Raw genomic sequence first — 13,085 nt, forward strand, 5'->3', positions numbered from 1 at the left:
GCCATTGTATATAAAAAAGCTATTGCTCTATCCAAAAATATACATTAGGGCAGAATGGTAGGTAGGGCTTTTGCAAGCCTGTTAAATGAAAACAACAACCCATTTCACTTTCAGTTGTCACCAGCAATTGATTTCTTTAGAAAGGCTGCAAACACTATCCTCTTAATAAAGGTTATGAGTTTACCTGTGAATTCTTAGGATTGCCTGGTTCATAATTAGCATACTTTTTTTTGGGGGGGGGAGGAACTGATACTATTGAAAAGCTATGGAAAAAACTCAGTAAAGTATCATCAATCAGGTAGAGATCACAGACAACTTTTAATTTTGATGCTATGGTGCATGAAAGAAGAAAGCAGCTTATTTTTAATTAACATGAACTATCTGCTTGATCTCCAAAAACTGATGTCAGATAATTAAAAACTTTTCCTTGGAAATAAAAGGAGAATCCATGAGTAGTGCTTCTACCATCCTCTGCTGTTCAACAGCAACAAGTACAGAAAATTCAAACACACATGAAGTCTGGCAATTCCAAGGCTGTGACTATGTCAGCACATCTCCATGGCAGCTTAACATTCCTACCTCTCTCCATATATACAACTTGGAAGCCATGTGGTTTATATCGCGTTTAGAGTAACTGTGGGTCGTCGTCCCCCACACCTCCATTTCTTTCCTCTGGAAGAAGGGTTGCCAGATTTTTGCACCTACATGTCAGACTCATCTTATGCATTGCTCTACAAAATCAGAACCAGGGACTTGAGAATATATCTGTAAGACTGTTAAATAAGCAGGCATGAGTAAGATGGGAGAGTAAAGATTATTTGAAAGGAAGGAACATCATACATGACTTGTGCACAATCATTATTTTGGGGGTGCAAAATATTCAAACCAGTTTGAATATTTTGTATAAGGGTATTAATGATGTAAATACACATATTTTCATGGATTCGAAACAAACAAAACCACAGCAACGTAGCAATGGAGTTCAAATCATGATAGGGCATTCACAGCTATTCACAGAATAAATAAACCGTGCAAAAAAATCTGGCTGGCACAGACATACCCTAAGGCTTCATGCTCCAAGCAGAAAAAGGATAAAAAAGCTTTCTTGGCAATGGGTGATCCTCATTAGTATATAAGCAAAGCATTCACCTTTATATCTATTGTGTGCATACATGTCTTCATCATCTTCTAGCGGTGAGTATCCCGATCCTACAATAAAAAAGAAAAACAACTGCAGCAAGCAAGGAAACAACATCCTTGAAAAGCGTAAGGAAAGCTCTTGCAGAGATGAGCGAAGGCAGAATTAGGATGTAACAAACATCCTAGAGCAAGTTAAACTGAGTAAGCTTTCATGTTTATTAGACTTGCAGCAAAATCAGTTTATAGTGAAATGGATAAAGATATACACTTTAAAACCGAATGGAGTCTAATTGTTACCCAATATATATTGTGTCAAGGAAGGCTACAATTCATCTTGTAAGGAACTTCCATCACAAATTAAGATCTTACACAAGTCTCAAGAGATATTTCACTATAAGATGGTTCAAAAGATACAAGTGGATGCACCAGCCATTCTAGAAAACAGCTGTAGAGGCAGAATACAGATGTAACTACCATTCCAGATACATATGTGACTGAGCTTAATCACAGCTACTCAGCACAGCCAATGCAGCTAAAATGCCATTACATCCATTTTACCTTAATGCTATTCTGGCCAGTCAAAATAGCATTTTATTTAACTACTGAATATAAAGACTGTAAAAAAAAAAAAAGAAAAAAGGCTTACCTGGGTGGACCTGGAGCATCACGACGTTCTACCAGCAATGTTATATTTGTGTTAATTGAATTAAAATAAACTTTCAACACAAGAGTACAGAGGTATATATTCACTTTTATTCGGCAATTGCGGGCAATCCTTTTAGGATTCGTCCCTGTATGTCCAAGCAGAGTGATGCACTGGGGTAAAAATAAAATGAAATCCTCCCATATGCACCAGGAGACCCTTGATGTAACTGGGTCACTCCATGCAACTCATGGAACAGATGACTGGCACAATCACCTTCAACAGAGCCAGGCACCTGTTTAACAGGAGTGGATGGGCTAATAACACCAACTCATCCCTTTGGCAAGTCAGCTTGTGGAGATTATTGTATGTAGCAGTGTGTTTAGAACCAGCTACTTTTCACAGAGGAATCCATCCACCAAAAATATATAAGCTAATCCTAGAGAAAATCTGAGGAACTGCACAGATACTTTATTAATCACAAGCAGAATATGCAATACACATTAAGGTACAATAATCCTATCTAAGGAAATGCTGAATGAGGTATGAATAAAATAAAAGAGATGGCCATATAGCCCCTCAAAGATTTATAAGTCTTGTTAAACGTTCGTCTCCTCTTTTATTTTGCATTTTAATAGAATAGATATAGCGGGTCCCCTGCAGAAGAGTGAAATTCAAACAAGCTGGGATTATTATAACTCGGTCTGTGATTGGCTGTGCAGCCCTTCTTTTTATCATCCACACATCATTCACTAAAGCACTGTGGTTATGTGGGTTTTTTAACATCTATGGCCCTAGGACATACTAATAATAATAATAATAATAATAATAATTACTACTACTACTACTACTACTACTACTATCAAAAGTGATTATGAAAAGGTTCACAGACTGGTACAAGCACGCAAAGAGGGGAACTATCACTCACCACCAGTGAAAGCACAGGCTCACGGTACTCAAGTAACCACATTTCGAAGAGCACTCATAACCACAATTGACACTTCTGTGTGTTTGAAGGGATGAGGAATCACGTTTTCAAAGTAATAGCCACAATGTAGTTTGAATGACGCAAAATAGCATTTATGTTACAAGCAAATTGTAGCATAAGGAAGGATTCTGTTATCATATGCAACAAATGTGTTAACTGTATAACTGCAGAAAATTCTGACACTTCAGAATACAATATTCCTTTTTTTTTTTAAAGAGGTCATAACCCGCATCATTGTGCCAAAGACAGACTATTATAGTAGGCTTGATCTTCCTCATGGACAGAATCAATTTCCTTTACCACCCCCACCCCCACTTTTGCTAGTACAGTTTTCCCAGTCTTGTTACTTTCTTTAAAACTGCTGATGTCGGCAGACATGTTGGCATGTCAACAGCTCCATGGTAGAAAACACTAAACTTAGTAGAATTTTAAAGCACTGCTGAGCTATGTAAGATTTAAATAGCAGTCTCTAACGGCTTTGATGATGTTACTAAAGGAATGCTTTTCATGCTTTGTTGTGCACTATTTGGCAGAATTCTGGGGTTCTGGTCTCAATGTTCAGCTCAAGAAAAGTGTCAACAAAATGTATTCTTTCAAACAATTTTTCGGAGAATTAGACTGAATGCTCCTCAAAGATGCATCATGTAAAAGTAGCAGACTGGTGGGCAATATTTGAAGAGTTAGCTCTTTCAGTGGTTATTTCCAGAAAATGCCAAGAACATTTAAAACCCCTTATTAATTTTTAATGGAACTTTTTGCTAACTTCCATGGAGCACTAAGGCTGCAATTCTATACTTGCTTACCAGAAAGTAAACTCCACTGAACTCAAAGTGGGCTTACTTTTGAGTAGCCGTGCACAGGATTAAGCCAGTGATTAATTTGCGGCCCTTTCAGATGTTGTTAAGACTACAACTCCCATCATCCCTGAACAGGAGTCTAACAACATCTGGAGGGCAACAAGATTCCCACCCCTAAACTGTCAGTCCCTAAGCCATGCATGCACCATAAATTTCACCATGCTCCAGTCCATGCAGGTGCAGTTATTAAAAGCACAGAAGAGAGTTAGTTCCATGTGAGGAAAATTCTTGGGGGCTGCAAATAATTTAGTTTGCTCTGTCAGGGTGTTTTTCAGAAAGATCCCACTGTTTTTGAAATTACATGCTTCAACTTGTTTTCAAGAGAAATCCTACAGAAGCAATACACCTCTCAAGCTGACAAAATTAAGCTGCAATTGTAGTGCAGAACAGGATAACAGGCAATTAATTACCTCAAAATAGTTTGGGGTGGGAGGAATGAGTGATCAATCAATATCCCGGGAGGGTATCATTTTCAGTTACAGGAAACCACCATTCTTATCAGGTTTCATGGGAAATGTTGATTACAAATAGACAATGGGATATATCCAGTGTCAGTCATTCAGAGCAGACCCACTGAAATCAATGGACTTAAGTTGGATTCATCCAGCCCATCATTGTGTCCAGGCCACTGCAAGTTAATAAAATTGCATCATTGGGATAAGGGTCTACAAATCTGCTTGATCTCAATCACCAGGGGTACATATGTACAAAATCTTGGCATTTAGCATGTACGAATATGAGAAGCTGTTACTCTAGGAACAGGAATAATGGAGGCAAGCTCCATTTTAGCCACAAAAGTTGTAGATGGAACTTCACTGTTCAGAAACATGCACACGCCAATAATATGATGCTAGCGCTATGCAACACAGAGTGCCTGCTACTATTGTGCATGCTCACTATGGGGCAATTATACATAGACCTTGGGCCAAGGCAATTTGTTCATTCTTAGGGAGCTCCAGAGAACTAAACACTAGCTTATTCCTGCCCCTGTGCAGATTGTACTGATCACCTGCAGAATATATTCCTCCTTTGTGACTAGGAAAAGAGTCCCTAGGAAGTCATCAGCTTTGCCAACTCCTAGATAGCCATGAGTCCCACTGAAGAAGCACAAGACTCTAATGTTTTGAGCACTACCTGCCATGCATAACACTGCACAATTAACTTTGTGAAGAACTGTGAAGCAAAGCTACAAAACTTTGGAAAGAGCCTTCATTATTTTATGTTTCAGTGTTGTAAAAATATAGCAGTTTGTGTGGCTAGAAGGAATACGACCCAGCTACAGGTGTGCTACCGCCAACAAAAGGGTGAAATTAAGCCAATAGTATTTATTATGGCTCTCAAAGTAATCTCCCAAATCGTATGCTAGACTTTGCCATTATTTCCCCTCAGAAATTATTCCAAATCTATTTTTAACAATCTGGCACACAGTAGCCTGAAAATCTGCTTTTGAGAATGCAAATGGAAAATGTGCATTGTTCAGAATTAGCCATTTATTCAATGAAACATTTGGAACAGCCATCCATTTATGCAGCATTTGAAGTCAGGCTATTTCAAAATACATCTTTAGAAGATTAGGAACAGAAGAAACAATTAGTATTAGATGTACAAAACATTCCATGTCCCCTTCACTGATATTTCTGCTTTACCAAAGAGTGGCAATTCACATTCAGCTGTTTTCAGGGATATCTGCTTTTCATTATTTTTCACCATCCCCCATTCAAAGCCTTGATGTACTATAATGCATCATGCAACAATACATTGCTGGTTTTTTATATACTTTCAAATGAAAAAATGGTATTAAAAATGTACCTGCTTTGAGGCAATTCTGAAGAGCTGTCACATGGAAGATGGAGCAAGCTTGTTTTCTCCTGTGCCTGAGACTAGAACCCAATGGATTCAAGTTACAATAAAGGAGATTCTGACTAAACACCAGGAAGAACTTTATGATAATAAGAGCTGTTCAATAGTGGAATGGAAGCCCTTGATATCCTTCCATGGAGGTTTTTAAGCAGAGGTTGTCTGGCCATCTGTCATGGAAGCTTTATAGTTGAGATTTTTGCTTTGCAGGGGGTTGAACTAAATGACTCTCAGGGTCCCTTTGAACTCTATTATTCTATTATTAGAACACTTATGTTTAGCTTGGGAGCAACAAACAAGCAGTTCAGAACATAACAAGCCAGTGCTTGTAGTTTGCTGCCCTTATAGCACAGCGTGGCCAGGAGAGCAGAAGGAGCAAAGCAGGGAGGAAGCAAAACATGATCACAAAGGAGCAGCAGTGGCCCAAGCAAGGGGAGGTCAAAAGTTAATGGGATGCAAAGGCAAAGACACATTTGCCCCTTTAGCCATCTAAGTTATCTCAGCTAGGTCCTGGAGATACTGTCTGAGTAATCACTGAGTGCTGCCTCCTGGCTAGTGAAAGAGCTGGTGCCTTCTGATGTAGCCATTGGCTCCTTTGCCACAAAGGGGCTTCCAACTGTGGGGATATCTTCTCAGGGCTCTCTTGACCTGTGAGGACTCTGTAGACCAGCCATGAGACTCTGGTGGCAGAGGTGTCTCTTCAGAGGAAGATTTGGTGCCCAGACCCACATGGGGTGCACTATCTTTATTTTAGAGGTGCAGCTGCCATAGAACTCTGCCTCTGAGATCTGGTCTGGGGCCGTGACATTCATTTGTTAAGCATTATGGTTTAACATGGCATGTAAACACAGCCATTACATACAGCAAGCAAAAGTTATCTGATAATAATTCCTTTTTATTTTGTTTACGAAGCTTTTATGCTTCTTTTCCATTTTTCTAAAAGAATTCCAAAGTCGTGACTATGGTGCCAAATGCTTCAACTGAAACACAACCAACAAGAAAATACTACATTTTGGACACCACCCAGTCCTGTACTGAGCACAAAAGCCTGCATATGTGGAAAATGTGGGTAGTAATCTAACTGCATATATTATGCAGTGGAACACAAGAGGCTTGGAGAAAGCAAATGCTGCCAAATGTCCCAAGTCAGGAAGGCTACAAGGAGGAGATCTTCAAGAACTCAGTCAAGGGCTTTGGGAAAGACGCAGAGGAGAAAGAAAAAGCCCAATAAGATGCAAGAGAGGTGGCAAAAGTATATATGGCGGGAGCTGTAGTGGAAATAACTTATAGCTATAAGCATTTTAAACCATTAACCTAGTACTACCTAACCTGGTACTCTAACCTAACCTTTTATTGAGGGTGAAAGAGGAGAGCGGAAAATATGGTCTGAAACTCAACATCAAAAAAACAAAGATTATGGCCACTGGTCCCATCACCTCCTGGCAAATAGAAGGGGAAGAAATGGTGGCAGTGAGAGATTTTACTTTCTTGGGCTCCATGATCACTGCAGATGGTGACAGCAGCCACAAAATTAAAAGACGCCCACTTCTTGGGAGAAAAGCAATGACAAACCTAGACAGCATCTTAAAAAGTAGAGACATCAACTTGCCAACAAAGGTCCGTATAGTAAAAGCTATGGTTTTCCCAGTAGTGATGTATGGAAATGAGAGCTGGACCATAAAGAAGGCTGATCGCTGAAGAATTGATGCTTTTGAATTATGGTGCTGGAGGAGACTCTTGAGAGTCCCATGGATTGCAAGAAGATCAAACCTATCCATTCTTAAGGAAATCAGCCCTGATTGCTCACTGGAAAGACAGATCGTGAAGCTGAGGCTCCAATACTTTGGCCACCTCATGAGAAGAGAAGACTCCCTGGAAAAGACCCTGATGTTGGGAAAGATGGAGGGCACAAGGAGAAGGGGACGACAGAGGACAAGATGGTTGGAGAGTGTTCTCGAAGCTACCAGCATGAGTTTGACCAAACTGCAGGAGGCAGTGGAAGACAGAAGTGCCTGGCGTGCTCTGGTCCATGGGGTCATGAAGAGTCGGACACGACTAAACAACTAAACACCCAACCTGGTGCTACCTAAGAATAAGCTGATAGGTTGGCCCAAGGTCTATATATAATTGCTCAGCAGTGGGCATGCATAACAGCACAATTATTTAACTTTACTATAATTGTCAGTCTGTGCTTTTTTGTATTTCATTTCCCCTCTCATCTTATTCTGTGTATTTCCCCCTTTATACCCATCTACATAGATACCTGCTATTTAGAAGACCGCTTCATACCATCTGATGGATTCTAGTCCATAGCTCATACCATAATAAAACGGTTAGCTTTAAAGTGGCATGAGACTTAGGAATATAAAAACAGCCTGCAGGATTGGGCCAAAGGACTCATCATACTGTTCTCACAGTGGCTAGCAAGATGCCTGTGGGAAACTAGGGGGCAGAACATGAGCACAAGAAGAATTACCCCTCCTGTGGTTTGTAGCAATTGTTATTTGGAAGTACTACTGCCTCCAACTGTAGAGGCAGAGCACAGCCAACATGGCTTGTAGCCATTGATTGCCCTCTCCTCCATGAATTTGTCTCATCTTCTTTTGAAGCCATCCTAGTTGGTGGCCATCACTGCCTCCTGGGGTAATGAGTTCCATAGTTTGACTAAGCTGTGCGAACATTTTCTTGTTTGCATCATAGCTTAGATGAGCCTTAAACAGAGGATGTCCTTGCTCCCCTCACAGTCTTAACCACCACACTACTTCAGATATCTGTGAAGGAAAAGTGTAAAGCACTCCTAAAATACATTTTGAAAAGTCAACTCTCTCTCTTTGCAACGTAATTTGGAGCTCAGAGCCTAGTGTCTCATTTCCAAAGAAGTCTTATATTTTGAACCTAGTTCTGACACAGAAGACTATTTCTCATCAGAATTGGAAAGTCAGTGGCAAAAAGATGGACAAATTGCATCTCAGAACTGCCAGCCTGAACCACAGTTCCCAGGAGGGTAAACCTTTGTGGTAAGTGAGAGAAGAGACAGGCTGACTAACAGTAACTCATGCTCTGCCATACCACACTGGCCAAAGTTTTGCCAGGCTTTTCAGTAAATCCCTCAGTACAACTGACGAAGTGTGGAAAAATACATAAAACAGTATACAGAACTGCAATGTTGTTCTGAAGTTGTGTGTTTCAGTGGTTCTCTCCAGTAATTAACCCCCAAAATGAGCCCGAGAGAGGAGTTAAATAAGCATTGTTCTTCCTCCCTAACGTACTTTCCTATAAAGAAGACATACCTTCTTCCTAAACTAGAACGCAGTTATGCATTCTGGTTGAATAAAATAATTTCATCATTCCTTAAAAACAAAAAAACCTCAAACTTCTAAATGATGGCCAACAAATTCACATAAACCATTTCTATTGCAAAGCAAGCTTTGAATACTAAATTTCATACTAAATTTCATAGTGAATCTTTGTAAACCATTCCACTTATAAGGTATTGGTCTTAGTAACCAAGCTGTTAAGGTGGGAAAAGGTGTGTTCACACATGAGAAACATGAAATCCCAGAGTTGGTCATGGTTATCAAAACAGAATATAAGGTCACCATAAATTTGACCTAATTTGGCAGCAGTGTCATTTTCTAAGCAGCTATTTGGGCAACTGGAAGGTTTTGAATATGGTGATATTTAACAGGCCTAACAGTGCTATATACATGTTTACTCAGAAGCAAATTTCACTCAGTTCAATTGAGAATGCTCACAGGTAAATGGGTATGGAGCTTTCATCCCCAAAATGCATGGACCGTCACTATGAGTCATTATTTATTTAAACTACATAAACAGACTACTGAAAGTACCAACATTTCAAGTTTTAGAAATTTTCTAGTAAACAAAAACAACAAAAGATCACCCAAAGAGCAACAAATGTATTACTAATGTTTGCTTAAGTAGCAACAAGTATCCTTGTAGAGTATTTGAGGATAATTTGCAGGTTAATATGGGACCAGTAGAATTTATAGGAATTGGGCTCAGATGTAGTATTTTCTGACATAGGACCACTTCCAACTTTAAAAAGGCATATCCAACAAAAACCCAAGCTCACTGATGGTACAAAAGATTGAGCACACAGTAATTTGAGAATTCCAGTTATGTGAACCATGTGTGTGATTTTCACTATAAAAGGAACAAAAAAACTTCAAAACTCAGCAAGATCAAAACAGAGCTAGCTGACTGGCAATGGCAGTTACACATGTGCTGTTCAACACATGTTGGAGTTCTGCAAACTTGGTCCTTTGCCATTTGAAGTGAACTTCAGCTGATGCAATTCAAATCGAGGAACTGAAGCAAATTTAGCATCACATTCCGCCTCATGGCATAAATTGTATAGCAATCTCACCATCAACAGCACTAATCTTACATGACACAAGAAAGGGAACTCCTTTTTCCCACCATATGCTCTTTGGGGCCTGGAGCTATTTCTGTAGTGATCCCCAACAAGCTTTTTCCACTTTAGCTTAAGAAAGACATGCAGCAACAACAGTTGCATTGGCAATGTACATCGAGTTAACAGAGTGCCTATTCAAAACTTCCCCTAAGTTCAATAAGCGTGTATAGGATAAGTTACTTCTAAATGAGCAATTACACACTAAAAAGTCAAGCCCCGAACCCCTCTAGAAAACAAAGCCTTCAGATGAGGCATGGGATAGGGGAAAGAGTTGAAGGCTCAGCAGAAGACAACCTCAGATTTAGGTTAGTGGATTCACACACACACACACACGCACAGAAGTCCAACTCCCACAAATCACAAGCTAGTTGACACTATGCAGGAGCTATACCAATTCTCAGAATCAGTGGTTTTCTTGATTGACCAAATTAGCTCAATAATCGCACAAAACACTGTGTATGCTTCACTGTTTCTCAGAGATACGACTAGTCACATCTGTTTGTTCAAGACAATTAGCAATTACTCCCAAGTGAGTAGATGAATGATAGCACAGCAATATGGAAAGAATGCCTGAGCTGCTTTTTGGAGAACAGAAAAGGGGTGCACTTTTAATATATGGAACAGGGCAGCTGCAATATTGCCAAGGTGAACTGCCCTTGGCCAGAAAAGGCAATTGTTTCTATTCCATTTGCTGCTCCCAACATTTTGAAGTTTGGGGAAGGTAGTTTTAACACCAGAATACCAGCTTTTTAGACTGCAAAAAGTGGACCTTAATGATACTAGGGAACAGCCAACGGCAACAGAGTTCTAGTGTTTCTTCTGGATTTTTGTCAATAACCTTATCCAGAAAGCCAAACTCTGAAGACAGCAACTTCATGTAGCAAAAGAGTATCCAGTACAGTGATCTGTCAGTTTAAGTAAATACAATTTAGTCAGACAGAACTTTATTGCATGTTAGGTTAACAATCATTGTATCAAATACGATTGTGTTTAGATCTCTGGAAGGGCTGGAACATAAATTTAAATAAATAAATAGGTTCAGTTATGAAACAGTGCAAATCTGTCTTCCAGCATTTTTGCATTGGCAATGTTAGCTGAATTGCACCAATAAAAAATAATTCAAACCTTGCTTACAAACACAATTAATTCACTAACTTTATGACCCCCAGTGGACAACTGTTACTTATGCAAAGTATGCTTGCAGTCCCAAATGATGCAATGCTCATCCATTAAGCATGCTCAACAGCTTTTTAAAGGTGGGAGGGAGGTTGCATGCACTTAATAACTTCAAAATTGCACAATCTCACACACATTTGGCACTGGGTTGCTTTTTAAAGCATTTGGAATTGTTGGATTTGGAAGTAAAGTAAGTATCAGTAAAATGACAGTGGTCCCTGGAGAATGGATTCACATTGTCACTCTTTTCCCATCACAAGAAGATTTTGTTCTAATCACCCAATGCGTGCTCAAGCGCCCCCACACAAGGCAATTTAGCAGACACTATGGTTTAAACCACAGAGCCTAGGATCAGAAGGTCGGCAGTTCGAATCCCTGCAATGGGGTGAGCTCTCGTTGCTCGGTCCCAGCTCCTGCCCACCTAGCAGTTCGAAAGCACGTCAAAGTGCAAGTAGATAAATAGGTACCGCTCTGGTGGGAAGGAAAACGGCATTTCTGTGTGCTGCTCTGGTTTTGCCAGAAGTGGCTTAGTTATGCTGGCCACATGACCCGGAAGCTGTCTGAGGACAAATGCCAGCTCTTCGGCTTGTAGAGTGAGATGAGCGTGCAACCCCAGAGTCGTCTGCAACTGGACCTAACGGTCAGGGGTACCTTTACCTTTATGCATAAAAACAGTAATTGACAAAATTCCACAAATGAACTTAAGGCAAAACCTAAGTGGTGGCAGGAAAAATTAGCAACTTTTTGGCAAATGACAAATAATGCTCTTATTCATTTAAAATCATCCTCAGAAGCAGATACTTTAAACCAGTCTCAGAATTAAAAAAAAACCCCAAACCCATGGGCTTTACCTTGAACAAATATCCTTTCTGTCTTGAAAATGGAAAGGGGAAGCGTGCAGATTTCCATGCTAATAAATTAGAGTAAATGTGTTTGCCAAATGGGAAGGCACATCAAACTGCTCAAAGAAGTCATTAAGAGGTTTGGAGGGAAGTGTCACCAGTATGCGAATGACACTATGCTTTATTTATCCTGTTTCGACAAAACCAGATGAGGTGGTAAAAGTCACGGAATAAGTATGGGGAACCTGGTCATTACCTCAGCCAGCACGGGCAGTGAACAGAGATTATGAGAACTGGAGCCCAACAACATCTGGAGGGCCACAGGTTCCCCCTGTCATAAATTGCTGCCTGGGATTAGCAATCATCAATTGATGATGGTGAGCAAGCCAAAGTTTAATCTAGATGAGATAGCGCTATCAAGTTCAGTCTGATTAGTTTGCAAGTTTGTGGTTCCCTTTAAGGTTAAATGGACTTGCACTTCCTCTGAATTATAAGATGAGCAGGTTGAACGTACTCCTCAACCTGGTTTTTCCTCCTGGAACCAAAGGCAACAGTGCTTTTCACTCCCTCAGTTTGATATGCCAGCTGAGGCCAGTGCTACAGAATGGTGAGTTATCCACGGAAATTGCCACCCTATGGAAGGTGCTCTGTTTGATGCTGCCCTTGAAGACTGTTTGCAAACTTCAGTTAGCTTAGTTCAGAACTCATACGTCTACTTGTTACCAAGAATAAGCAAATGGAAACACACAGCACTGGTATCTAAATAACTTTATTAGCTTTCAGCTTGTTGGAGCAATTCAAGGTGCTGGTTCTAGCCCTGAAAGCCATAAACTAACCTGGGCCAGACTACCTCAAGAAGCATCTTCTCCCATGGAAGCTTCCCTACATCATAGGGAGCATTACTCCAAATCCCATCCTTATCTAACTTTTGATTGATGGAAAGAAGGAACACAGTATGGTCTTTTGTGACCATGCTGCGGCACTCTCCTTCCCAGTTATGCTCTTATAAAGACTTTTTTATTGCAGCAAGCAATTGGATGATAAAATGTGACTGCATCTTAAGTGCTGTGCATAGGTGTTTTAGGCTATTGTATTATTGTGTATACATGATGCTGTTTTATTGGCCACTGCTTTACATTTTTCA

General features: G+C 40.1%; 1 protein-coding gene across 2 annotated transcripts in view; it reads right to left on the bottom strand.

Annotated features, from left to right (window-relative positions):
• Positions 1 to 13,085, bottom strand: part of SRPX (sushi repeat containing protein X-linked) — a 30,213-nt gene that overhangs the window by 14,965 nt on the left and 2,163 nt on the right. The window contains exon 2 of one of the 2 annotated variants that reach the window (XM_081197800.1): positions 1,150 to 1,209. The exons of the other annotated variant lie outside the window; for it this stretch is intronic. Within the exon in view, the coding sequence (XP_081053926.1) occupies positions 1,150 to 1,209 (60 nt within the window). The remainder of the gene's footprint in view (positions 1 to 1,149; positions 1,210 to 13,085) is intronic. 2 annotated transcript variants of the gene reach the window in all.

This window comes from Podarcis bocagei (assembly GCF_964188305.1).
Source record: "Podarcis bocagei genome assembly, chromosome: 6".
NCBI classification, from domain to species: Eukaryota; Metazoa; Chordata; class Lepidosauria; order Squamata; family Lacertidae; genus Podarcis; species Podarcis bocagei.